The 22212-nt window shown below is 40.7% G+C and overlaps 15 protein-coding genes across 15 annotated transcripts; 9 read left to right on the top strand and 6 right to left on the bottom strand.

Annotated features, from left to right (window-relative positions):
• Positions 1-180: 180 nt before the first annotated feature.
• SS1G_08005 (predicted protein) lies at positions 181-885 on the top strand (the record flags this gene model as incomplete). Its single annotated transcript, XM_001591329.1, has 1 exon — positions 181-885. The coding sequence occupies one exon, from the start codon at positions 181-183 to the stop codon at positions 883-885; it is 705 nt and encodes a 234-aa protein (XP_001591379.1).
• A 934-nt stretch (positions 886-1819) lies between these two features.
• On the bottom strand, positions 1820-2503 carry SS1G_08004 (predicted protein; the record flags this gene model as incomplete). The annotated part of the gene is made up of 2 exons (XM_001591328.1): positions 1820-1843; positions 2150-2503. The coding sequence occupies 2 exons, from the start codon at positions 2501-2503 to the stop codon at positions 1820-1822; spliced, it is 378 nt and encodes a 125-aa protein (XP_001591378.1).
• A 1062-nt stretch (positions 2504-3565) lies between these two features.
• Positions 3566-4011, bottom strand: SS1G_08003 (predicted protein; the record flags this gene model as incomplete). The annotated part of the gene is made up of 3 exons (XM_001591327.1): positions 3566-3626; positions 3854-3891; positions 3988-4011. The coding sequence occupies 3 exons, from the start codon at positions 4009-4011 to the stop codon at positions 3566-3568; spliced, it is 123 nt and encodes a 40-aa protein (XP_001591377.1).
• Positions 4012-4659: 648 nt separating this feature from the next.
• SS1G_08002 (predicted protein) lies at positions 4660-5273 on the top strand (the record flags this gene model as incomplete). The annotated part of the gene is made up of 4 exons (XM_001591326.1): positions 4660-4750; positions 4807-4902; positions 4953-5057; positions 5107-5273. 4 exons carry the CDS (start codon positions 4660-4662, stop codon positions 5271-5273), a joined length of 459 nt encoding a protein of 152 aa, XP_001591376.1.
• Positions 5274-6724: 1451 nt separating this feature from the next.
• On the top strand, positions 6725-7335 carry SS1G_08001 (predicted protein; the record flags this gene model as incomplete). Its single annotated transcript, XM_001591325.1, has 2 exons — positions 6725-6852; positions 6912-7335. 2 exons carry the CDS (start codon positions 6725-6727, stop codon positions 7333-7335), a joined length of 552 nt encoding a protein of 183 aa, XP_001591375.1.
• A 1783-nt stretch (positions 7336-9118) lies between these two features.
• On the top strand, positions 9119-10072 carry SS1G_08000 (predicted protein; the record flags this gene model as incomplete). Its single annotated transcript, XM_001591324.1, has 2 exons — positions 9119-9880; positions 10004-10072. The coding sequence occupies 2 exons, from the start codon at positions 9119-9121 to the stop codon at positions 10070-10072; spliced, it is 831 nt and encodes a 276-aa protein (XP_001591374.1).
• A 1056-nt stretch (positions 10073-11128) lies between these two features.
• SS1G_07999 (predicted protein) lies at positions 11129-11579 on the bottom strand (the record flags this gene model as incomplete). The annotated part of the gene is made up of 2 exons (XM_001591323.1): positions 11129-11196; positions 11246-11579. The coding sequence occupies 2 exons, from the start codon at positions 11577-11579 to the stop codon at positions 11129-11131; spliced, it is 402 nt and encodes a 133-aa protein (XP_001591373.1).
• Positions 11580-12197: 618 nt separating this feature from the next.
• On the top strand, positions 12198-13162 carry SS1G_07998 (predicted protein; the record flags this gene model as incomplete). The annotated part of the gene is made up of 3 exons (XM_001591322.1): positions 12198-12676; positions 12734-12942; positions 13026-13162. The coding sequence occupies 3 exons, from the start codon at positions 12198-12200 to the stop codon at positions 13160-13162; spliced, it is 825 nt and encodes a 274-aa protein (XP_001591372.1).
• A 10-nt stretch (positions 13163-13172) lies between these two features.
• On the bottom strand, positions 13173-13936 carry SS1G_07997 (predicted protein; the record flags this gene model as incomplete). Its single annotated transcript, XM_001591321.1, has 3 exons — positions 13173-13478; positions 13553-13598; positions 13893-13936. 3 exons carry the CDS (start codon positions 13934-13936, stop codon positions 13173-13175), a joined length of 396 nt encoding a protein of 131 aa, XP_001591371.1.
• A 592-nt stretch (positions 13937-14528) lies between these two features.
• SS1G_07996 (predicted protein) lies at positions 14529-14654 on the top strand (the record flags this gene model as incomplete). Its single annotated transcript, XM_001591320.1, has 1 exon — positions 14529-14654. One exon carries the CDS (start codon positions 14529-14531, stop codon positions 14652-14654), a length of 126 nt encoding a protein of 41 aa, XP_001591370.1.
• A 520-nt stretch (positions 14655-15174) lies between these two features.
• On the bottom strand, positions 15175-15390 carry SS1G_07995 (predicted protein; the record flags this gene model as incomplete). Its single annotated transcript, XM_001591319.1, has 1 exon — positions 15175-15390. The coding sequence occupies one exon, from the start codon at positions 15388-15390 to the stop codon at positions 15175-15177; it is 216 nt and encodes a 71-aa protein (XP_001591369.1).
• Positions 15391-16829: 1439 nt separating this feature from the next.
• SS1G_07994 (predicted protein) lies at positions 16830-17886 on the top strand (the record flags this gene model as incomplete). Its single annotated transcript, XM_001591318.1, has 3 exons — positions 16830-17457; positions 17503-17541; positions 17624-17886. The coding sequence occupies 3 exons, from the start codon at positions 16830-16832 to the stop codon at positions 17884-17886; spliced, it is 930 nt and encodes a 309-aa protein (XP_001591368.1).
• Positions 17887-18658: 772 nt separating this feature from the next.
• SS1G_07993 (predicted protein) lies at positions 18659-19569 on the bottom strand (the record flags this gene model as incomplete). Its single annotated transcript, XM_001591317.1, has 3 exons — positions 18659-18895; positions 18947-19208; positions 19274-19569. The coding sequence occupies 3 exons, from the start codon at positions 19567-19569 to the stop codon at positions 18659-18661; spliced, it is 795 nt and encodes a 264-aa protein (XP_001591367.1).
• A 398-nt stretch (positions 19570-19967) lies between these two features.
• On the top strand, positions 19968-20447 carry SS1G_07992 (predicted protein; the record flags this gene model as incomplete). The annotated part of the gene is made up of 1 exon (XM_001591316.1): positions 19968-20447. The coding sequence occupies one exon, from the start codon at positions 19968-19970 to the stop codon at positions 20445-20447; it is 480 nt and encodes a 159-aa protein (XP_001591366.1).
• Positions 20448-20779: 332 nt separating this feature from the next.
• On the top strand, positions 20780-21019 carry SS1G_07991 (predicted protein; the record flags this gene model as incomplete). Its single annotated transcript, XM_001591315.1, has 1 exon — positions 20780-21019. One exon carries the CDS (start codon positions 20780-20782, stop codon positions 21017-21019), a length of 240 nt encoding a protein of 79 aa, XP_001591365.1.
• Between the last annotated feature and the right edge of the window lie 1193 nt (positions 21020-22212).

Here is a 22212-nt window from a genome sequence, read left to right as displayed (position 1 = left end):
TAGAGCCCATTTGCAATCTCAAAAGTAGTCACGATAGGAATCAGTTATTTGAAAAGTATTTATATAAGAAAACTTTCTCTAAATCTTCCTTAAATTCTCAAGCTTAACTATCTCTATATGATTCAAGTTTGAACTTTTTAAAAAGAACTCGAATTTCAACCTTTCTTGTCTATCTACACAATGACTACGAATATCAGATTGTTTTTGTTGAGTTCATTCTCATCACTCCCCATACTTCAGAATGAACCGCTTCATTCACCAATTAGTTCCGGTTCTTTGAAGGATTATTCTATGTTTGGGCCACAGACTTTGAAGAGCCACCCATCCCGCACTATCGTTGAAAATATCCCTAGACCATCCAACCATAGCGAGAAGTTCATTCTCGAAATCCATGAGAAACAAGGAACAAAGGCAGAAGAATTTGATATTTTTCTTGCTGATTTCTTCGAAAAATACAACGGTCCATCCAATAGAGATGCTGTTCTTATATGGGGCTTCGAGAAGGAACTGGCTCAGAAAATTTATAATATAGCTCAAAGACACTCATCCCCTCCTACGCTTGTCTACTCGCCCACGTATGCCACTATTCCCATCTGCAATAAATGTGTTCAACCGTTCTGCCGACATCGTCAATACAATTCCGAGTTTCTGTCGAAGTATCGGGGGTTATTAATAAGTGTTAAAGAGAAGGTCAATGATCAGTTGGAAATCTTGGATATATCGAAGTGGAAAACACAAGTCGAAAAATTGGAGAAAAATGTTGGGATCTTCGGGATTACGGTCAAAGTCCTTGGGAAATTTATTGGTGCAGCTGCCCGCGCAGCATTCGCATTTGCTTGTATACTGGTAGAGGGCAGGACTGTGTGTACGAAAGGTTGGACGTGATGAAAGCCAATAGCTAGAATGTTTACTTTAACAACCCAGGCTATTATGCCAATGTGTTTAAGACTATGTATTCGCGAATAAAATGCCATTTATACGGGAAGTTCAGCTAAATCTTTTGATGCCTGTAGTACGCGTCGAAGGTAGTATCGGCTCTTCATAAGGGTCATGGATATGAGGTGATGTTTGGCTTCTTCGAAACACTCTATATATCTTGCTGTATTATACTATATAATCAACAATCTTAGATGGGTATTTACGATAGGAGAGATGAATAAAGAACATATTGGTTGGTATTGATGTGGAGTGCTGCCAATATTAGCAATCAAATTTTGTTGGGTAGATTGATCTTGAAAGAAGTCATAATTTATTTTGGATGATATATTATCAAAGCATCAATTGAAGATGTTGCCGAGGATGGAAAGAGCCTAAGCATTCAAGAAACAGGAATCCTAAACGATTATTATTTCCTTGCCAGTGGCCATGGTTAGGTGCATAACTGAAATGAAAAGCAAGCAAGGGGACTTTTACAGGATGTTTGTATCCAAATGAAGAAGCTTTCTAGATGCTGTATACCACGCTTTGATGATATTAACTGCAGATTTTCCGCAGTTTCCGCCAGGCCATTGAATGATTCGTATAGCTTCATACCCACGTATGCCTTCTTATGCAATTAGGCGTTTTAGGAGAATAAGAGACCTTACCAATCAACCCGAATGCAAAAGAAGGAATGAATTTTAATGATACGGAGGATAGTACTAATCAGGGATTGAAGACCAATGAAGTGTCTCGGAGCATATGCAGACGTATCCCAGATTATTGATTTGGTGGCAAAGAGAACTCAAATAACAATATCATCCTCCGGAGAATACTTGTCGATCATAATCTTATTCCACAAATCCTGTATACATCTGCTGATATCGTTCTTAGCTTTATTTTAAGGTGTAATCCCTACAATTTCCTATACTTTAAAGAAACCAATCAGCTATCTGAATTATATACAAAGTTTGTGGAGAGATGGACTCATCGGAGGTTCGAGAACCTCGATATGGCTATCTCAGAATTGGAGGAAATGGCCAATGAGTGTATTATTAATGGATCTATATTTCACTAAGAACCTTTACATTGGAGATAAAAATGAAGAGAGAATGATTCCTTTTGCAGATTCCACATTCCTTACTAACATAAAAGCAACCATTCATTGTCATTATATAAAAATCACAACTGTAAATGATTAACATCTTTTCCACATGCACATTCCATTTACCATCTTGCCTGCCCATATCATCGCCTGCTCATACCATCCCCTGCCAATATCATCCGGCTTGCCCACACCACCCTGCTTGCCCACACCATCCTGCTTGCCCATACCATCCGGCTTGACTATGTCATCCGGCTTGCCCACACCACCCTGCTTTTCCACACCACCCTGCTTGTCCACACCACCCTGCTTGCCCATACCATCCGGCTTGACTATGTCATCCGGCTTGCCCACACCACCCTGCTTGTCCACACCACCCTGCTTGTCCACACCACCCTGCTTGTCCACAACATCCTGCTTGCCCATACCATCCGGCTTGTCCACACCATCTTCACGCCACATCTTCTGAAACTTCGGCATTTGAGGACCAAATACCCAATAACACCCAGGAGATAGGCGTTTTTTTATAACACAATCATATCCACAATAATGGCATAAATATACGATCGTTGATTCCTTATAATCTCGTTCAAAACTTGTCCTTTTACACTTGGATATATCCATTAATGACTGTAAATTAAAATAGAGACTTTGTTTGAATTCACCTTGTAACACTGAAATCCAATGATTGTCTCACAGGAACCATTTCCCGAAGTCTCTGTTGAATTTTTGATAGACATAGTCAGGTGTATAATGAGGATGGGAATTTTGTTGAAGGAAATAATGCAAGAAAGAAATGAAGTATCTTGTCTCTGAATTGGTTTGAATAAGTGCAGTCATCTGTTCTTTTTATATTCATTCATTTCGAGAAATATTTCTTCCAAATTCAAATTTAGTCCTTCACTCGAGCCAATGCATCCATCCTCCTATCGTCCTATCTTAGAAATAAAAAGAAACAATATCATCATTTGTCTCTAATCTAGCGAATATTCTCTATAACGAGTATTGTATCCCGGTAAAGGCACAGCCCTAAGATGATATCTTCCAGATGTAAAACAGCCTATGGTATCTTGCAAGAAATGCTGAATTCATCCAATGTTAATTCCCTATGATAATGCGAAGATATCCATTGTAGGTATATTAGGTAGACAAGGATATAAAGTGAAATGGGAAATAATCAAAGACCCTGACGATGTGGATGAAGGAACTGAGGTCGATAATAGGCCTGGTCCTAACTTCCCCCGTAGCCGAGACCAATTCGTTGGACATTAGCCACTAGGAATGATCGAGGATCTGTATTAAGCCTTGAAATACTTTCTGATCATACGAACAGTACTTTTTTGAGTACGATTAGTCGTCGTAACGAGGGGCGATGATGAGGTGGCCAATGACTATCTTATTTCCGAAGATCTACAATGAACACCTAGGGCTTTTGCTCTAGGTGGTCATCAAATGCGGGTACAATAGAGGAGTTGGGTTACCAAAATAAAAAAAAGGTCTATTCTCACAATACAAAATGCGAGGGTAAATTTCTGCTTTCACTTAATCGCTAGACCAACCGTCGGGGAATTTTCCGCGAAGGAAAATCCATTTACTCAACTCTCTTCGTTTTAGCATGAGTCATAGTACCGAAGAGGCATTCCAGATGTTGTACTGTGACCAGTGAGCCGGCTGAAAGCAGCAACCGCTGATACCCATGGCTGTACCGGTTCTCCTTGAGATGGATGGTAAATATGGTGCGCTTATCAAAAGCCTCGAAAGAAACAGCCTTGCTGAAGTTCCCATTCGTGTACGTGAAGGCCACAGATGATACATCCTTGAAAAACATACCTTCCACACTCGGCATTTCCGACGGATAACCCTGGATCCTGTAGATTAGGCAGCGATAATAGTGAGAGGTACATTCAGTGTGTTCCATCATCTATCATCAATCAGTTCACACTAGGAAGGTATCCACTACCCACCGTCAGAAGGTTGTGTAAATCCATGTTGAATCTCTGAGCATAAACACATTTTGGTGATGATTAGAAAATGAATAACAAGAAAGTAGAAGTAGGAGAAGACTAAAAGTGGATAATTGTGAGCTGCTGACGTACACGCGCTTTGCCACATTTGGGCATCTCAATTTTCCATGGGAAAATTGAGATGCCCAATACGGTATAACTTTGGTAAGACGCTTTGACGTATCTGAGGAAAGCGAGGGTGCCGCAAACAAGCTTGATCTATGTTCGATGTCAATAACATTGTCGCTACGGTTGGATGTCGGTATTATACTACTTACAAAACCCTGTTCGAAGATAAATACAGTGAAGAAAGATGCTGGAGGTCTAGTAAGGTTAACTCCTCATAATACAATTATTCCTCTCGAAACTACTTGCAGCAAGCAACATCACTTTTTCAGGGAATCCTTGCTTTTGGAGTGTGGAAGTTCGATTTGATATGTGTGGTCTTGATCAATATCGTTGTTTATTTTTGAGCAAAAGAAATAGAAAAGATTTTTAACTTCGTATTTTCATCGTGTGGTAATATTGAAATAACAAGGTTTACTGGAGGAAGATGCTCGGCTTACTCAGCTTCGTAGTGAGTTTTTAGGCCATTCTGTTCCGAAAGATATTGACTTTAGAGAAATGGACCAAATGTTCAGAAGAATGGCAGATGATCCTGCAAATGCGAGTTTTCCATTTGGAGCTCTCGAGTTTCTGCCCGGCATAACACGAGGCTTGATACGTAAGATTGATCGATTACACTCAGGTTGCAGATCCTTAGCTAATCTTAATCACTAGAATATATTGGTAGTCTACAAGAAAATATTGGTGAGATAAAAATGAAGAACGCTGAACTCCAAACGATCCAAAACAAATTCCAGGGGGAAACGGAAAGTAAGATATATCTATTCGCTTTTTTTGCCCCTAGCTAATGAGATGCAAAGCAAATATAAATTGGCTCCAAGATGAGAACAAGTCTCCAAAAATGGACACAGAGGCTTCCCTGGATATCATACGTAGGCTTCAGAAGAAGAATGATAAACTAGAAGGTAAGGTATTATACTTCATTTGATTTTCTCATTAATTAATATCGTATAGACGAAATTGAGGATCTAAGAAGGGATTTTATCAAGAAGAAGCAATTGTACACAAGTATGAAAGCAGAGAAAGAGAGTTTAGAGAACCAGCTCAATGTTGTCAAAAGTGGGATGGCTGGAGATTCCGATGATCAGAATCCCAGAAAGAAACACAGTCGTATAGAATGAACAACTGGTTATGTAATTTAGCCCAATGCTAGATAATCTCACAGCACATCAAATACCGCTATGGTATTCATATAAACGCAATCGGTTTCATACTTTAAAACATCTCGCGATTTATGTAAATATCAAAAACCAACAATTCGCCGTACAAGGGCTCTAAACGATCATTGTCCTCTTGGCACATCCATATGACCAGAGATTGTGAGAAGTCATAGCAAGCGTTTTGAATTTGGCATGTAGATTATTGTTCTACACAGCTTACTGGTTGCCACTGTGACTATTTATAATTAATCGCAGGCTAAGTCAAATGTTGAAATTTACCATCTCGGTAAAATTAAGGAGCAGAGCTAATATGATTTTTGGTGTAGAAATATACTTCGCTAAGCACCGGCCCTCATTAAAGACTAGGCCGAACACAACTTTAATGATAAACGAAAATATTATAGTTTTTTAGTAAGTCTTACTATCATATATCCATTACTTATTAGAGATTGAGTATCACGACAATAACCATGATAATAATGAATAATTATCGACTCCATTACTACCAAATAAACAAACCTGCTTTTTTTATTAAACAAAAGAATTCCAAATATTTGAAGGTTGAGCCTCAATCATGCAATCCATGAACAATGTTGAATGATTCCAGATGAACAAGATCCTCCAAGGTCCTCCAAGGTCTCATAATTTCTTGAACCTTCAAGTACATTCCTACTCAGCCATAACCACTTTCAAAACCGCACACTAACTTGCACCCTTGAGACTCCAACTAATATTGTGTTCATATACACTCAGCCATCGCAGATATGGCCCACAATCTCCACGGATATCCAAAAATATCTTCCCATCTTGTCCTATCCAAATTCCTATTAGTCGTCCCTTCACACAGGTATTATGGACACCATCAATGGTTTGTTGTAAAATTGTAATCTCTCGCAAAAAGAAGGTTGAGATCCATAGGAAGAGAGACTCTGATGACGCGACACTATCTTCGAATATGCCATGTTGTTTGTAAAAGCTTTCTGTTGTTGCCTTTATTATATTTCCGAGAAGATCTGCTTCTTCTGATTGCTTCAACCTCTCCAAAGAAGATTGTTTTTGATAACATACTGTAAGGAATGCGAGCCTATCAAGAGTGATTGGTTCATTAGATCCCTCGACCAAAGGGAAAATACCAATGAGAGTTTGGATTTCTGATGGTAACACTACCATCAAACGACTTCGACTTCGGTAAAACAAGTTGCTATTGCAATTATTCATACTAGTATCGTATATGAAATTCAATCCAGAAGCTTCATGATAGTCCTCGTTCAATCCAGGATACTTAGTGTAATCTGAAGGAACTAGATACTTGTTTTCGAAAAAAACTTGATACCATTCTAAGAAACCTTCCGAATTATTGGAGTCATTTGTCAATGGAACGGAAATAGATGTGTAATGTGTGGGTTTATAATATGGTTGTGATGAAGATGCCAACGATTGAGGTGTCGGTGGTGGAGATGCCAAAGATTGAGGTGTTGGTGGTGGAGATGCCAAAGATTGAGGTGTTGGTGGTGGAGATGCCAACGATTGAGGTGCCGGTGTATAATATGGTTGTGAAGAAGATGCCAACGATTGAGGTGCCGGGGACGGAGATGCAAGTGATGGCGGTGGAGGTGCTGGTAAAGTTAAAGTTGATGGTATTGCATGTGATGGTATTGCACATGATGGTAGTGGATATAATTGTATTCTGCGTGATATCATTAAAGATGATGGTATTGTAGGTGATGACAGAGGACGTGATGTCGGTGGACGTAATGTTGGTGGACGTGATAGCAATGAACGTAGTCGCGGTTTGAGTGATGGTATTGTAGGTGATGGTATTGTAGGTGATGATAATGGACGTGATCGCGGTATGAGTGATGGTATTGCAGATGATGGTATTGTAGGTGATGATAATGGACGTGATCGCGGTATGAGTGATGGTATTGCAGGTAATGGTATTGTAGGTGATGACAATGGAAGTGATCGCGGTATGAGTGATGTCAATGAACGTGGTGATAATGAACCTAATGCTTTCTCATAATCCTCAGTACGCATCCATATCCCCTGATAAACAATCAAGGGAGTTTTTCTAGAATTCTTGTAGTACTCGTTATAGAATTTCTCGACATCGTAGACTGTAGAACTGCTTTGAAGGCTTTCGCAAAGACATGAATTTAAAATCTTTGGTACAAGTTTCTCCTCAAGGCCATTGTCAACAAGGAGAGAGATGGTTATCATCAGATCCTCAACTTTGTTGAATTTAGGAACCAATGGAAACACTTTCCGGCCGACATAAGAAGCATAAAACTCCATGTTTCGCTTTGGAAACTTGAATTGAACTGTTTTAATCAGCAACTTCAAAATTTCACAGATAGTTAACAGTCTATCTGGTATATTTGTAGGATTGAAAGGCATTTTTTTCGATGTAAGGATTGAGGAAGTATTCAAAAAGTTTAGGGTGCAAAACTAATTTTGTGATGAAGAGGGGGGCTACTATTATACACAAGCAACTAATATAATGATGCTGTAAGAGGAAATGTGACAGTTATTCATAGGCTCATGAAGTGGAGATAATTCTTTGTCTAGCAGATTATATTTTCAAGCGAAACAAGCGATAAAAATTATGCAAGTAAATGAGGGCTGATGAAGAGGATCAACATCTATGCCCTCATCATACGACGGAAAGCCGATATCTACTAATACAAGCAAAATAAAGCAATAGACAAGGCTTTATTGATTGATTAATTGACAAAGTTAGTGTCTAGATCAAGTCTAAGATTACTCAAGAAAGCCTTCGTGAAGCCTTAGTAGATGATCTAATGGGAAATCTAGTTTATTAAACTATAATGATATACAAATTTGGGATATAGCGCTAGATTTAATCTCCAAGAATTAAATAGGAGAAAAGGAAAAAAGTTTGAAAGAGTAGCCCCTCTCCTAGGCTTATAATGAAATGCCTTCTTCACACCAAAGCAGGAATCATTGAAACCTTCAAGTTTACCGAGTCAATAAGAATAGCGTCTAAGTCGTAGCACCTTATGAGAATATAGAAATAAGAAAATGAAATGAGTATAAAAGAGAAAGAGGGGGATCAGAGAAGAAGCGTTAGGCTTCTGACATAACATACAAACCAGGGCAACAAGTAACATGAAAAGAAAGCTATACTGTATTTGGGTCTCGGATGGCCATGGTCACCCGAAGCACCCAAATAAGAAAATCCACGTAAAAATGGGTTACCCTGTTCCTTTCGGCTATATTAGTAATGTCTCAAGAGAGGGAAAAGAGGGGGGTAGAGGGGCAATAACGAATATCAATATCCGAATTTTACTCAACTAGAATTAAATTCTGCATGGTTATCGCACTAGAACTATTGACACAATACCTGCAGGCTCAAACAATTGGATACTAACTATGAATACGAGATTAATTCGGAGCTTTTGGTGCATGTGGGAGAAGATTTTGAATGGTTGACCGAAGTTCGAAAATCACTGCAGTCAAACTCGGACTTTGAGTCCGATTTGTGTTCGCAGGGAAAATTATCACCCCATGCTCAAGATCCATACACTCACCAAGTAATCATACCCCTGTTGCAGTCTGTATCATGACGGTGAAGTCAATGACCCTGGTATAATTAATTACTCGTGTTGACAGAAAGTACAGACTATCCACTTTATTAGCTTGCAGTTTGCAGTTTGCAGCATACTAAAAGTGGATAGTCCTACATTTGGTGATTGCATAAATAAAGCTTCCTCATTCACTTCTTGTTCTCGCAATTTCTTATCATATTCATCGAGACAAATAACAACCAAGAATCGCTTTACAAGATGAATTTTTCTCAAGAACTATCGGAAGGCGTGGAAAAGTTTTTGGTCGATGCATCGGTGAAGCATCTTCCTACTCTTCAGCATCTTCCTACTCTTCAAGATCTCATTCCCTTACTCTCTCCTTTGGAGATAGAGAAACACACACCATCAGTCGAATACAATTTGGATCGCTGGCTCGAGCACGACGCAAAGTACAACGTGTACGATGGCAGCTATTTTGAGGGATTCGGCGAACAGGCAGAAGACTATCGCGTGGTACCACGTGCAAGACGTAGAGTACGACTTCCCTTTTACAAAGAACAAGTCTCCAGCTTTGATCTCTGTTTAAATACAGATCACAGAGACTATTGCGGTCGCAAAGATACTGAGATGGGCATCCTGAGTCGACCTGTATCCGATGCGCTTGAACTACCTCTAGACCTCGAATGGGATTTTTCGGTTTCTTCGGTTTCTTTCTTGGAGTACCATGTTTCGTTCTTCAAGGAAAAATTGGTCAAATTCAAAATTGTGCGTAAACTTGTACACTCGTTGGAAGATATGTATGAGAGGGAGTTCGATTTGTTAAAGGACGACTATATTTTTGCACGTTCAAGAATGTCAACGCTGAAAGAAGTTCATCGACGTCGATCGACTCTGAGAAGTCGTAAAGGATGGGCTCATCGCTCATACAACGAAAATTACAAAGACTTGAAGGATCTGTCCAAGCAAGGGGTAGAAAGAGCTAAGACGATTCAAACTCGGCAGATATATCTGCGGAGATTGGTACGCTATGCTAATTATGCTGAATCATGCTTATTGTCGCCCTTGTTGTCATTCATCAGACGATTGCGATTGTATGTAGTTTCGAGAAGTGAAAAAATGTAACGAGCTAATCATTTGTTGTAGTGCACGAGAACGAGTGATTCTCGGGAAGCCATGGCGAGAAATTCCCCTCCCAGCAGAGGTTTGGTCTAATATTCTCGAATACGTTATGCCGAACATACAGATCATCAACTATGATAATCGGAAATTGGACCCTGCACTTGAGAGATGGATGATATCGACAGTCCTGTTTAAAACGGCAGTCTCGATTTACTACAAAAGGGCTATCTTCTTTTTCAAAATAGATTCGTTCGTGCTCTCTCCTGTTGTCAAAATGATGAAGAAAATCACCATAGATATAAGTTCGCATCAATGGCGTGAGCACACAATGCACACAGAATGCACTTGCGATTTACCAAAGACAACGAGGGCAATTGAAGCTCATACTTTACAGAAGCAATTGAAGGAATGTACTGCGTTGGTGGAACTCCGGTTTATAATTCAGCCTTGTGTAAGAAGAATTGGAGATCGTACTGCCGGCCTCGAGGACTGTGTTTCTTTATCCAAAGATGATCTCTTCGATCTTCAAAGATGGAAAGGGGGTTGTGATTGTTGTATCTTGAGCAAAAAGTCAGCCTTATGCTCTTTGCCCACTTTGCTACCAGTTGAGATTATTTAGATAGGTGGATGTATATAGTGTATCGAGTCAAAACAAGCAAACATTTTACCTTGCATAACGTTTGAAGTAGGAAGGTCTGAGGTCTACGACTCTGTATTTTTACTGAAGAATTAAAAACAAGAGACTTCCTCTTTTCCCACTCAATCATCAAATCCTCTTTCAAATGAATCAAAGTAGCCCGATCATACTTTGTGATTCTTGGGATTCGGTGTGAACAAAGTTGACAAAGCTCAATTAATTCTCATCATAATTCAAGACTTGCAACATCCAGAGGATGACTAGGAAATCCGGTCCGGACCTATAATTACATATATTTTCTTAAAAAAAAGAAAGTATCCGGTGTAGAATTTCCTTCGATAATTAATACCTTCCTTATTTTACTCCTTCATTTATAAACTCAACTCAATACTCCACTCGTTCATGTAATATAATCAACCCTGAATTCCGGTCCCTCGTGATAAAAATAACCCAACTCCAACCTCATATTCTCTCCTTCTTCACCTCAAAATTGTCCATCACATATCGTATAATCAGGCTTCCCGACAGTAAATTGGAAAAGCAAAGCTTCTATCAATATTATTTTCCGTCATCTGTTTTGCTAAAAGAGGATTAGTGAGCTAATCAGAAAAGCTCGAATTAGTATTTACCTTCGAATCCTAACCCCGCTCGATTTGAAATGGTTTTTAAGTTAACCAAGCATGCACGATTGAACTTGAGACTCATGAATGACGGACGTCCATGATATTTCCAAGCAAGTCTTTCGTCGCAAAGTGCATTCCACTCGTATGCAATATTTCCCGGCTCGAAATGTTCCAATCTTAAACATCTGCGACGATATCGTAGTTGAAGCCCATAAGTGATGGTGTACCAAGAATACCCATGCCCATTCATTACATCTCTCAGTTCTTCGAAGACTTGATCGTCCGATAAAAGATTTATTCTTGATACTTGTCGAATTTCCCAGTCAATGTAGGAACACATTTTCACGATGAATCTATCAGAGAATATTGATCGTCTTGGAATTCATCTCATTTAATATATGCTTTGAAGGCATCAATCCCAATTGTTGTTACCCACCATCCGTGAACGGACTTACAACGCAAGTCAAGTCTGAATGACCGAACAAGGAGGTGTTGGAAGAGAACTAAAGAGACAGAAGATCAAAGAGAGGGGAATGCGATTCTCATAGATGTTGAAAGCGGCGTCTGGCTCGTGCACGCACGTTGTCTGATGCGGCGGCCACTAAACTCGGGGGGGCAAGCACCACGACTGAGATAATAATTTAAGTTTTTACTTTAATTATTATTTAATTTTAATAACTTTTATTTTAATAAATAAAAAAATTTATAAGATATCAAGTTGTACAAGATACGAAGATCTCGGCTACGAAAAAAACCATCTTATCCCTTACCGCCCGAGCAGATCCGCAATTGATTTCATGCACCTCTTAAACCCCAGTCAACTATTCATGCTTCTATGACAAATAATGATAAATCGGGAATTTACGCTAGACACATAACAGGGGTAATATCAATCACAACACAACTTCAATCAGCTTCGGTAAGGTCTCCTAGGTACTTAAAATACAATTCTTGAAGGATGGATGACTTTCTGCATTATGACAACACAACGATACCTCCTGATCGCGCTAAACTCATTGAAACAATGCTATCAGTTGATCACAACTATCAGTATAAGCAATGGGTTGAAAATCAAGACGTCATTGTACAGACAGTCCAACATACTCTAAGGGATATACCTCGAGATTTGTCCTCATTTGATCTTTTCTGTCGTTTATTTCGGACTTATTATGAATTATGCAAACAAAAACATCAAGAATGGATGACCTCTGCCGAAACTATTGTCATCGGGTGGTTGATAAGTATGATGATGCAACAGATCATTGCAAACGAGACTAGAACTTCCCATGGACATGGCCGAGCGACGGCTGCCTACAAACGGATCGCCAACTCTACTGGTTTAACACCATCTCAGATCAAAGCATTGCGCAGAAGTTTCAGATTTTATAGTTTCTGGCTTGGAATGTTCATCTTCTTTAATCCAAGAGATTTGCGAAAGTAAGTCAGGCGAATTATATGTATCCTTTGATGATTTGAGTGCTGACCTAATCACAGATGGACGTCCCACAACGGCCTACAGAATCCCGATATATCAATAATATTTCATGGGGTAGAAAAGGGTACAACATACGAGCAGCGACAATCCTCGGACGAAATAGCATTTTCAATCTACTCGGAGATTTTGAAACACCTGGGATATTGTTCAAACGAGGTTCAGAGACTTGGAGTATATCAATCGAAATATAGTTCACAGCTCGCAACTTGTAATACTATATATGAAAGGAAAAAACCATTAGGTAAACTATTGATTCATAGGTATATACCCTTTGGCTATAGCATTGACTAGTGAATAGTACTTCAACAATCAATCAACATCGCGGAGAAAATGATTTTCGGTCCTCAGCTGTTCTTCTTCCCCACCCCGACCATTGCACGATGCGAAAACGTGGCTTCCTTGATGATGGACACGGCTCAGATGGATGACTTCTTTAAATCATTTCATTTTAAAGAGAAAGAATATGAAGGCAGTCTTTCCACATCCATCTGAGGCCAAGGAAGAATCTCCCTGCATGTATATCATAGCACCAATTTTCCAATCGACCGTAACGACCTGCCCTTCACAATAATACTCGATGAGCGGGTCCATCTCTTTGATAATTGGTATCGCTACAGCTACAGTTCCCGGGGGCATACCAAATGAGCCTTCAAACATAACGAAGATCTGAGGAACCCAACCATTTACATCAACTCGAGCAGGATCCAAAATTTGAGCGGCGGCTGAACTGTTCCCATGACGAACCTGTACAGTAGCGAAGAGGTTAATAGATATATAATATACATTATAAATAATATACATTATGAAAGATAACATACAAGGCGTTGATGGTTATTTCTGAATTCTCTTTGGATTTCTTTACAGCTTTCCCGGGGTGGAAGTGCTGTTAGTGGTATTTCAGTAGCAGCGTTTACATCGTTCCAAATATCCATTGCAGCTATATGAATTAGATTCAGTATCTCCTGGGTCGGGGGTGATATGATTAATCTGGTCTCCCGTATAGCTGCCATCCTGAAGCTTGTTGGTTTGTGATTTAGGATCTCCGTATATAAAGTTGTTTTTAACAACGCATTATCAATTTACCGATTTTTCACATGATCTTTAATTATCCTTCCTACAGTCCTAGGATCGATATCGATTGTGTCCAGTTGTGCGAACCGCGTTAGTGCTTCTGGACCGTGCGCATTTGGCACCTCATCCATCTTTTGTTATCTTGACATACTCTTTGAACCACCATCCCATACGATTTTCTATCAGAACACATAATGAATAATCTTCTCAATATTATTGCGGGCATTATAACAGTCGCTGGCCTTGTTTATTCTAACAGCAACACATTCTGCGGGTCTCAACAAACCAGGATGATCCCTAAGTGTTCCAAGATATGAATCAGTATATCCCGATCCTCGGTCAAATTTTGAAACAAATGAAAACGAATCTTGACGGTCGTGGTACGAGGCTATCCGAAAGCCAGGTCGTATACTTTTAGCAAGCGAAACCAACTCTCGAGGGGCGTGATCTTGCGATAAGAACTTTAAGAACAAGATGGAGAGACTTTCTAAACACTCTCAAGATGGCGGAAGGAGCTTTAGGGATAGCATCAAACTACATTTCAAAACAAGGGTATCACGATTCTCGGACGAGGCTAGTTGGTTGGAAAGAGAGTCTTCCTCTTGCATTAGACATGGCATTACTGTAAGGCATGGGCAATTTCCAAAAAGATTATCAGCTAATGAATTATGCAGTATGTCTATGTCCACCAACACAAAACCATTCAAAGCGCTTGAAGCCAAGATGGCGGCGGTCGAGGGCAAGATATCTATCGACCTTCAGGTTGTGAACACACGTCTGAAGGAGTTGTTAACGCCTGAGCCAGTGAATGGGAAGGACACACAAATCATAACCCAAAAAGAAGAGTAGCAAATGGCAATTTTTTTTTTCAATTTCTCTCATTCTCCCAGACAGCAACGAATGGAGCAATACAGATAACAGGTTATTCGGCGAAGCAAAAGCAATCTATGGTAATATTGGACAGATACCGACTAATACTGATAGTGCTAGTCATTCCTCGATGGCAATAGTGTAAGCGGCAGAGCAAGAATAGTTATGGGAAATATGAATGGCTCTAACTTTCTTGCTTTTTTGAAGAAGATATTTGGCCAATGTGCAACGTGTTCTTATCAATCAAACCACTTCGACTACTTTTGCTATATATTGTGATAGGATGCGAAGGCTACTTGATGTCTACTAGCAGATGGTAGGTTATCTTTTCTATTGCGCCAAGAATACGACGAAAACTAGCTAATATACAGTGGCTAGTCGCAATGCCTGCCTCGAGGAGCCTATTCAAACGCAGGGATGGAGCAACAACTTCCTACTCCATCTGTAGCAATCTATTTTCTACAATCTGTGCTTTAGATCATCAATATCATTGGTACCCTCATGGCTCTGGCGCTTCGATCATCTGTGACATTTCTGACTTAAACTCGAGCTCATTTGCCTCTAGCGCAGCACTCTTACATTCCCGAACACGTGTTCCTTTACCCTTGATGACCTCTTTCACAGAACACTCCACTTTTGGCTCTGGCTTATCTGCCTCTAGTATAGCACTCAAAGACCTACCGTTTGCACTAATGTATTCGATGGCGGTTATCATCGTATGCTTGATGCCGGCGCCTCCACTTTCACTTCTGGCCCTCAAGAGTCAGGAGGAACCCACAATCATTGGTGGTAGTCGAGGATGAATACGATGAGTACCGCATAGAGAAAAATATGGCCGAAGGCAAAGCTAAGGATGGGGGAAGGTCGCCTGAAGTCTTAGCAACACAAGCACGAAAGAAAGATCGGCTACAGAAGGCTTTAAATCCGCCTTCCCCTCCCCTTTTCTCTCTCTTTTTAGCGCCAAAACAAATGTAGGAGGGAGATATGGTTTCGTAGACCCAGAACCTCCCCCGCGCCAAAACAAGTATGAGAGCGAAAGCCCCGCGCAAGGGACTCTAGAGCTCCCTCAGAGATTTCGATGCAAGCGCGGAGAATGGGTCGACCTATATAAAACATAGGTCTAGTAAAATCTAATACTGCTTTGTTTTTGTTTACTTCAGACTTCTCTGTCTTATTCGCCCTTCCTCAGTCTGCAGAGTCGTCGTCCGCACCCCTTTCAATCCTCGTTCAAGTTCCCAGAAGCGAATATGCCACGGGCGGTGCGAGGCACAGGCATAAGCTGTGGGCCATCTTGCTGGCTGACCCTGCCCCGTTGCTGGACGTACTTTTAGTTGCCACAACAGTTGTCACAGTGGTCAGGGGAGTAGCAACAAATCAAAAAAGGTCCTGTACAGCTAACTTTGATCAGCTCCGCACATCATGTGCAGAGACGGCTGGCGCGGGTGATATTCGCGGCCTGGAGAATGATAACTGCATGATGGGATGACCAATAGGTGGCTTTCAACTTGAAGATGCGGTTCGGTGTAATGACACTAGGGAAGAACTCCGGATCAACGACAACGGCGGTGTTCACACCTTTAAAATGACTCGACGATAGGAAAGGATCCTGCGTGTCGTCGATGACGAATACGAAGCATAGAACATTGTGCTGAGAGAACAAGTTTGTATTTATGCGACAAAGGCCATTCTATCCACGTTTCCCGACAACATACCCAATGGACGGACTGGCGCAGCGACTCTCGGTGACTTTATATGAAGCATAGGAACAAGGTTAAGGAGTGCAAAATTGTACTGGACAGGCATTTATGATAAGATAAGTCTGCCTAGCTGACAGTCTCTTCATGCTCTATGCAAGAGGCGCGCCAACATGCATATTTTCCCTGCTTGTGCTCAAACTAAAGATCCTGGACCACTTTTCGCCATCCTATCATCATTCTAGACAGTAGCATATTGGGAGGAGTGTGTTGCACACTGCCTCAACAAAGATTAAGGAGATCATGATATGAACCCCCGATGATCAATGATCCCTGAGAGAGAACGGGTATAAGAAGGCGACTTGTATCCAGTTCTAAGGTTGTTCATCCATCTTTCTTTTCAATCAAATCATTTTCCATCTCAACTCACTTTTCCATCTCAACTCACCAACTTATCATTATGACTTCAACAGTTGAACTCTTGGAGCTCAAAGACAACATCAATGATGTAGCCGACTTCTGCCAACCTGACGAGTTCTTAGACATCTTTAATTTTGACAGGTACTATACGGATACAGGTATGGACATGTCATATGAGGAATTTTCTCATTTAGAGCCCTTTGACGAAGAGGATGTCCAACCAGTGAAAGAAGCATCGCCAGACCTTGATCAGCCTTCTACACCTGACGTGCTTGATCCAACCATGAAAGTACCTTCGGACTTATCGGCGGAAACCCCTTCAAAACTCTCTGTCCCGATATGCATGATAGCTATTGGGACTGTTGATAATGATGGTGTTTGTGAATCTGAGCCTCTCCCCAATCTTTTGAAGGCTCCGATCTCGGGGGTGTTGGATGGGACTGCCTGCGAGTCAGTGCTTGCTTTGAAGGATTCAGAAACTTCAGAAGTGGTTGACGACAAGGTTGTCGTGCCCAAACCTTCCGAAGTAAAGACAGAGCAATCGACCATTTATGTGCAGCAACCATTGGATCTTGCTATCATCGATTTAACCGAGTCGAGTGGCGAGGAATCAGCCCCACCAATGACTCTTCGGAAGGTGAAAAAGGATCAAAACTTGCCATCCTCCAGTAAGTCATCGAACCCTATCTTAATCTTTTTAATCTAACATATAGTAGAAAGCTCGACCGCATTATTAAGTAAGAAGCGTAAGCGTAAGCATTGTAAAGCATCTTATTCAATTCCCAGTAAGCTCTTTCTAATTGCACTTTGTAATTCCTTACTTACCTATAACAGCGTCTGAAAGCCAAGATAATGTATTACGGACTGGTCGATGTACAAGACGAAAAACCTCATTCCGCAAACACCTCAGCGATGAGAATGTATTCTTGGTTTCTTCGGTAGAAGATATTGAAAAGCTGCTTGAGAATAGGCAAGAGATGGCGTTGGCGGAAAATACGAGGGTAGGATTGATTGAATTGAAGAATAAATTTCTGGCTTGGGGTGTTCATGACCAGAGGGTGACGGAAGAATGGGAGGAAGTGACGAACTGGTATTAGGATAAGAATTTTTTGTATTTAGCCCCAAGTTCCCTTGCAGCCACACTAGCCACAATACATCAGCCTTATATTACCCCGCATTTCATGTGATGAGATCGCGATTTACTCTTCTCGCCAGAAAGTATGTCACACTCCACTTTTAAGCACATACCATATAACGGTAAACTAGAAGGGCAATCTCGGGAGGCTAATACTAGGGAGAAGGATATGAGCGAGATCAGGAATCTCTTGAAAGAAATGATGGGGAGATAGAAGAGAAGGTATACCAGAGGCTCATTTAGGATTTTCTGTCCATTGACCCAATTTAGTAACCTTAATATTTTTATATGATAAGATACATCCACGCCTGTATTATACCTGTACGACCCAGTTTGCGACGACATTTCTGATCTTGTCATTCATAATTAAATAGTTCAGATCGATGGGTAAAAAGAAGAATGAAGGATTACAAACATAATCGAAATTCGTATGGTTCTATCTCCCTTGCTATACATAACTCCCCTCTTGGTCATCTGTTGATTTTTATCGTTGCTACAATCGCAATTTTCCTCCAAAGCCCACCTTTCTTTATATCAATAATCAGCTAGTTATACCATAGTGAAGGCACTCCCAAAATAAAACTGAAAATCCCCCTTCCAAATATTACCCTACAGTATCAAGAATTCATCATGAACCCAAGGCAATCTGCATAAGCCTTGCAGAGCCCACCTATACCCGAATAGCTCCAAAACCCCATTGCGCCTATATCTGATTGTCTTGAATCTTAACTTGCTCAAGGTAATATGTGGATAGCTTCCAGTGATCCTACTTTTTCTCTTGTATTCAACAGCCCCTGTGCGAGATCCTTCAGCTCAGCGTCATTATATCCAGCTACTGAAATCGATTTGATATGGACATGTAATTTGCTGGAGCTGGGTGGACTATCCTTCTCTAATGAATTGAAATATTCTTCTGTGAAGATCGTGTTTAGGATTCGGATATTTTGATTATGAATAGAGATAAGTCGGATCTGGCATTTGAAAGTTAGCTTAAACCTCATATAGATATACTTTTAACTAACAGGTAATCTTCGTGGAGAAGGCCGAGATGCACACAATTGCGGCGATTGTTTTTCCATCATTTCTTTCTCCATCTGCTGTTGAACGCTATCATCATTCTTCCAAGCAATAAAAGCAATTCTATAAATTGCAACAAATTCGGTCGTTAGGATTTCATTATTCATCGCAGAGCGCGAATGAATTGTGAGAGCAAGCGCTGTTAAATCGCCAGTCGTCCAAGTATCTGTGAAGCCCCAACGCAAATTGTGGGTTTCATACATATCTCTATGTTAGTTGTCAAGCGTTAGCAGAATGTAGAGATATAATAAAACGGATTAGCTATAACATACGACCATCCGTCAAGCCTTCCGAATCCTGCCAACTCCAATTCTTGCATATCGTTGTGGAGTCCAGCGGCGACATCCCGACTGTTGAACCACAGATCGGTATGCGATAGAGGGGTCTCGGCACGGTCAGTTGAGGTTTTCTGAATCATAGGTATATCTTCAACTGAATCAATGATGATACCAAAGACATCGCTGAATTCTTTCCTCAAGATTTCGCTTTCCCTATATTTAGACTTCCTCCAAATAAACTTGCAAATCTTGATTAGAGCTTGTCGGCGAGGCGTAGTGGAGAGCGACATAGTAAACTCCAATCGATCGATAATTATGTTGTGATTCTGTGATTTATTTACAATGTATTTGTAGGTTTGTTTATTTGCGTTATCAAATACTGCCTATCAAGGTACTTTGCTTAACATATATTGGCAAATACATGAGGGGTAACTGTTAGTAATGTTATAAAGTTTAGTCTATCTCTCATTGATGTTTTTTTAAACGTGTACAATCCCAGCATGCTGATTTAAACCAGGCCGATGTCTAATCTTCCACATACTATTGAAGCGTGGCAACGCTCCTATACCAGTATCAATAATAAAGATTTTAAAATGCGAACTTTGAGAGTGGGAGTAAATTCAAATTCGAAAGCGCTATTCTTCTGCGGGTCCTTCACATTAAGGCCCGAATCAAATCTTTATCTTCAATGCGCTGGATCAATGATAATCAAATATTTCCAGCAGCGCAACGGTCACAAGCCGAAGTGGCAGTTAGGGGTCAGCACTTTGAGCCACTACTTCAAATAGTGAAGAATTTTTCCAAAGATGTAGGGTGGTGGACTTCGAAGGACTTCATAGATTCAGGATGCTTCGGACCATTTTTGTCTCTTTTGGCACTCATTGAACGCAACGATACAAAAGAAGAAGACGAAGAATCTGCAGTGCAATATGTCACCACCCCCATTGCTGCACGAACTCGACTTCAACAATCGCAAAGAGACCTTTATATAATACCAATCAAGAAATCAACTGGACAATTAGACCTTCTTGGTGCATTGGTCGATAGGATGGACTTGGATACGCCCAGCACTACCGAATCGATTGAGCTACCACCGTCCGGTGAAGGATCCGTCGCAAAATACGAAAAGGCCAGAATAAAGGTGCAGGATGAACAAATAGGCAATTAGTGTCTTGTCAACTTGCTGTTGCCCATCTCTTGGCCTCTAGGAATATCTGGCAATGTCGACCCACAGCAAAAGGCTTAAATATTTGTTTTACAAGGCTACAAAAGTCTACGAAGCTCGGGTTGATGGTATAGTTACACATCCCAACCGTAATACCGATGTCCTAGGTTTCTTGGAAGTGAAACGTGGTCATCGAACAGATGAAGTTCGTATACAAGAGGTGGCTCAAATGGTGGCATTCATGAATTCGAAGAACAACAACCCACTTCGCATGAATGATAATACTTCGGCTTTGTAATGGTACTTTATTTCTGTTACTCGCCTATTTTGCTAATATGCTCTGTACCTTGTGGCTCATATCCATGTGCGTCAACGAGCTATTTATCACAATAGCAAGCTATAATCGACCATGGACAGAATTCCTAGGCACGGGAGAAGGATTGAAGGAAGGCATGCCGGAATTGAAATCAGAAGATTTTCTTCATATGAAAGAGTATGGTCCATACACTTTAAACGCATATCATGATTTGGTTGCAGCGTTGGAGCATCTTTATGTATTATTGTCAGATGTATAACTTTGTTCCTAGAATTGTTGAGAGATCATTAAATCCTCTAGCTCGATTTGGTCCTGTCCTAGCGTCGTGTTCGACAGCAGTTGGAGAAGGGTAGAATGAGTTCCAACGATCGAACAAACCATAAGGGGAGCAGAACAAATGTTCTTCATTACAGTTGTACTGTTTTCTCGTGCCTGAATGCATCAACTACACATCCAAGTCTCACATATTTGAAGCATTGCAGACTGTGTCATCGAGTTCGGTATGTATGGATAGATTTCTCTTTATCGAATAGACGGTAGCGATGGAGATCCCTGGAGATGATGTTGCTATGGTTCAAGTTCGTCTTGCTTCTCAGGCATAACACAGTGTATGAAACCCTTAAGCATTAAGACAAATTGATGGAGCAGGACAATCCCTCGTGTTCTTCAAATGCTTCAGCTTGAAGTATGCATCCTCACATAGAACAACAAAACACCACTGCAATCCTTTCATTGGAAGGCTCCGCCATATCCAGTTCTCGCTGATCTCTGCTGGAGTACGATATTGTCAACTCGGTACTTATTTGCTATTGGAGGAATGCGAATTCATGTCGACAACTTCCATTATCAATCATATCGGTACACTCTACCACCTCCACTATTTTCCTTTTCATACGGAACAAGCTAAATTTCCTCATCATTTCCGCATGAATTCGCCTAGTTAGTGACAAAATATCTAAACTCAACTCCTGTGAGACTTTAATACCTTTTTATTCGTCTTTTCAATTTCTTCCTGAACTTTTAATCATCCACCTTTTTCGGCGCTCTTTTTTAATTGCTCGCTGAGTACTATGCTCGCTTTATTCAAACTTATAGCGTGATCTTCAATCTTGACTTCGATCGTGTGCTCTGTGGATTTGCTGCCGGCTCTGTTCTGGATTCCGTGTCTGACTCTACTGGTGATGTTGCTTTGGTCCCTGTTGCAGACTTTGGATCCGACTCCGCTGGTGATTTTGGTTTGCGATCAAGGTACAGCCTTCATCAAACGTCGAGTCTTCTAGAACCCTTGACTAAATAATAAGTATTTGAGAAAGGGCTATCTGGTTCGTGCCTCTTTCAGCTCTCCTCCATGTAAAAAACTGTATCAAACCTCTCTTGAATGCAGCGCTCGCCGACAATCCCGACGATATTCTCACCTAGGATCAAATCTACAGAGCAGTCACCGAATCGATT

The sequence above is a fragment of the Sclerotinia sclerotiorum genome, genomic scaffold (assembly GCF_000146945.2).
Source record: "Sclerotinia sclerotiorum 1980 UF-70 scaffold_10 genomic scaffold, whole genome shotgun sequence".
NCBI classification, from domain to species: domain Eukaryota; kingdom Fungi; phylum Ascomycota; class Leotiomycetes; order Helotiales; family Sclerotiniaceae; genus Sclerotinia; species Sclerotinia sclerotiorum.
Note: the sequence above shows the minus strand (reverse complement) of the source record. Positions and strands in the feature narration are given on the sequence as shown.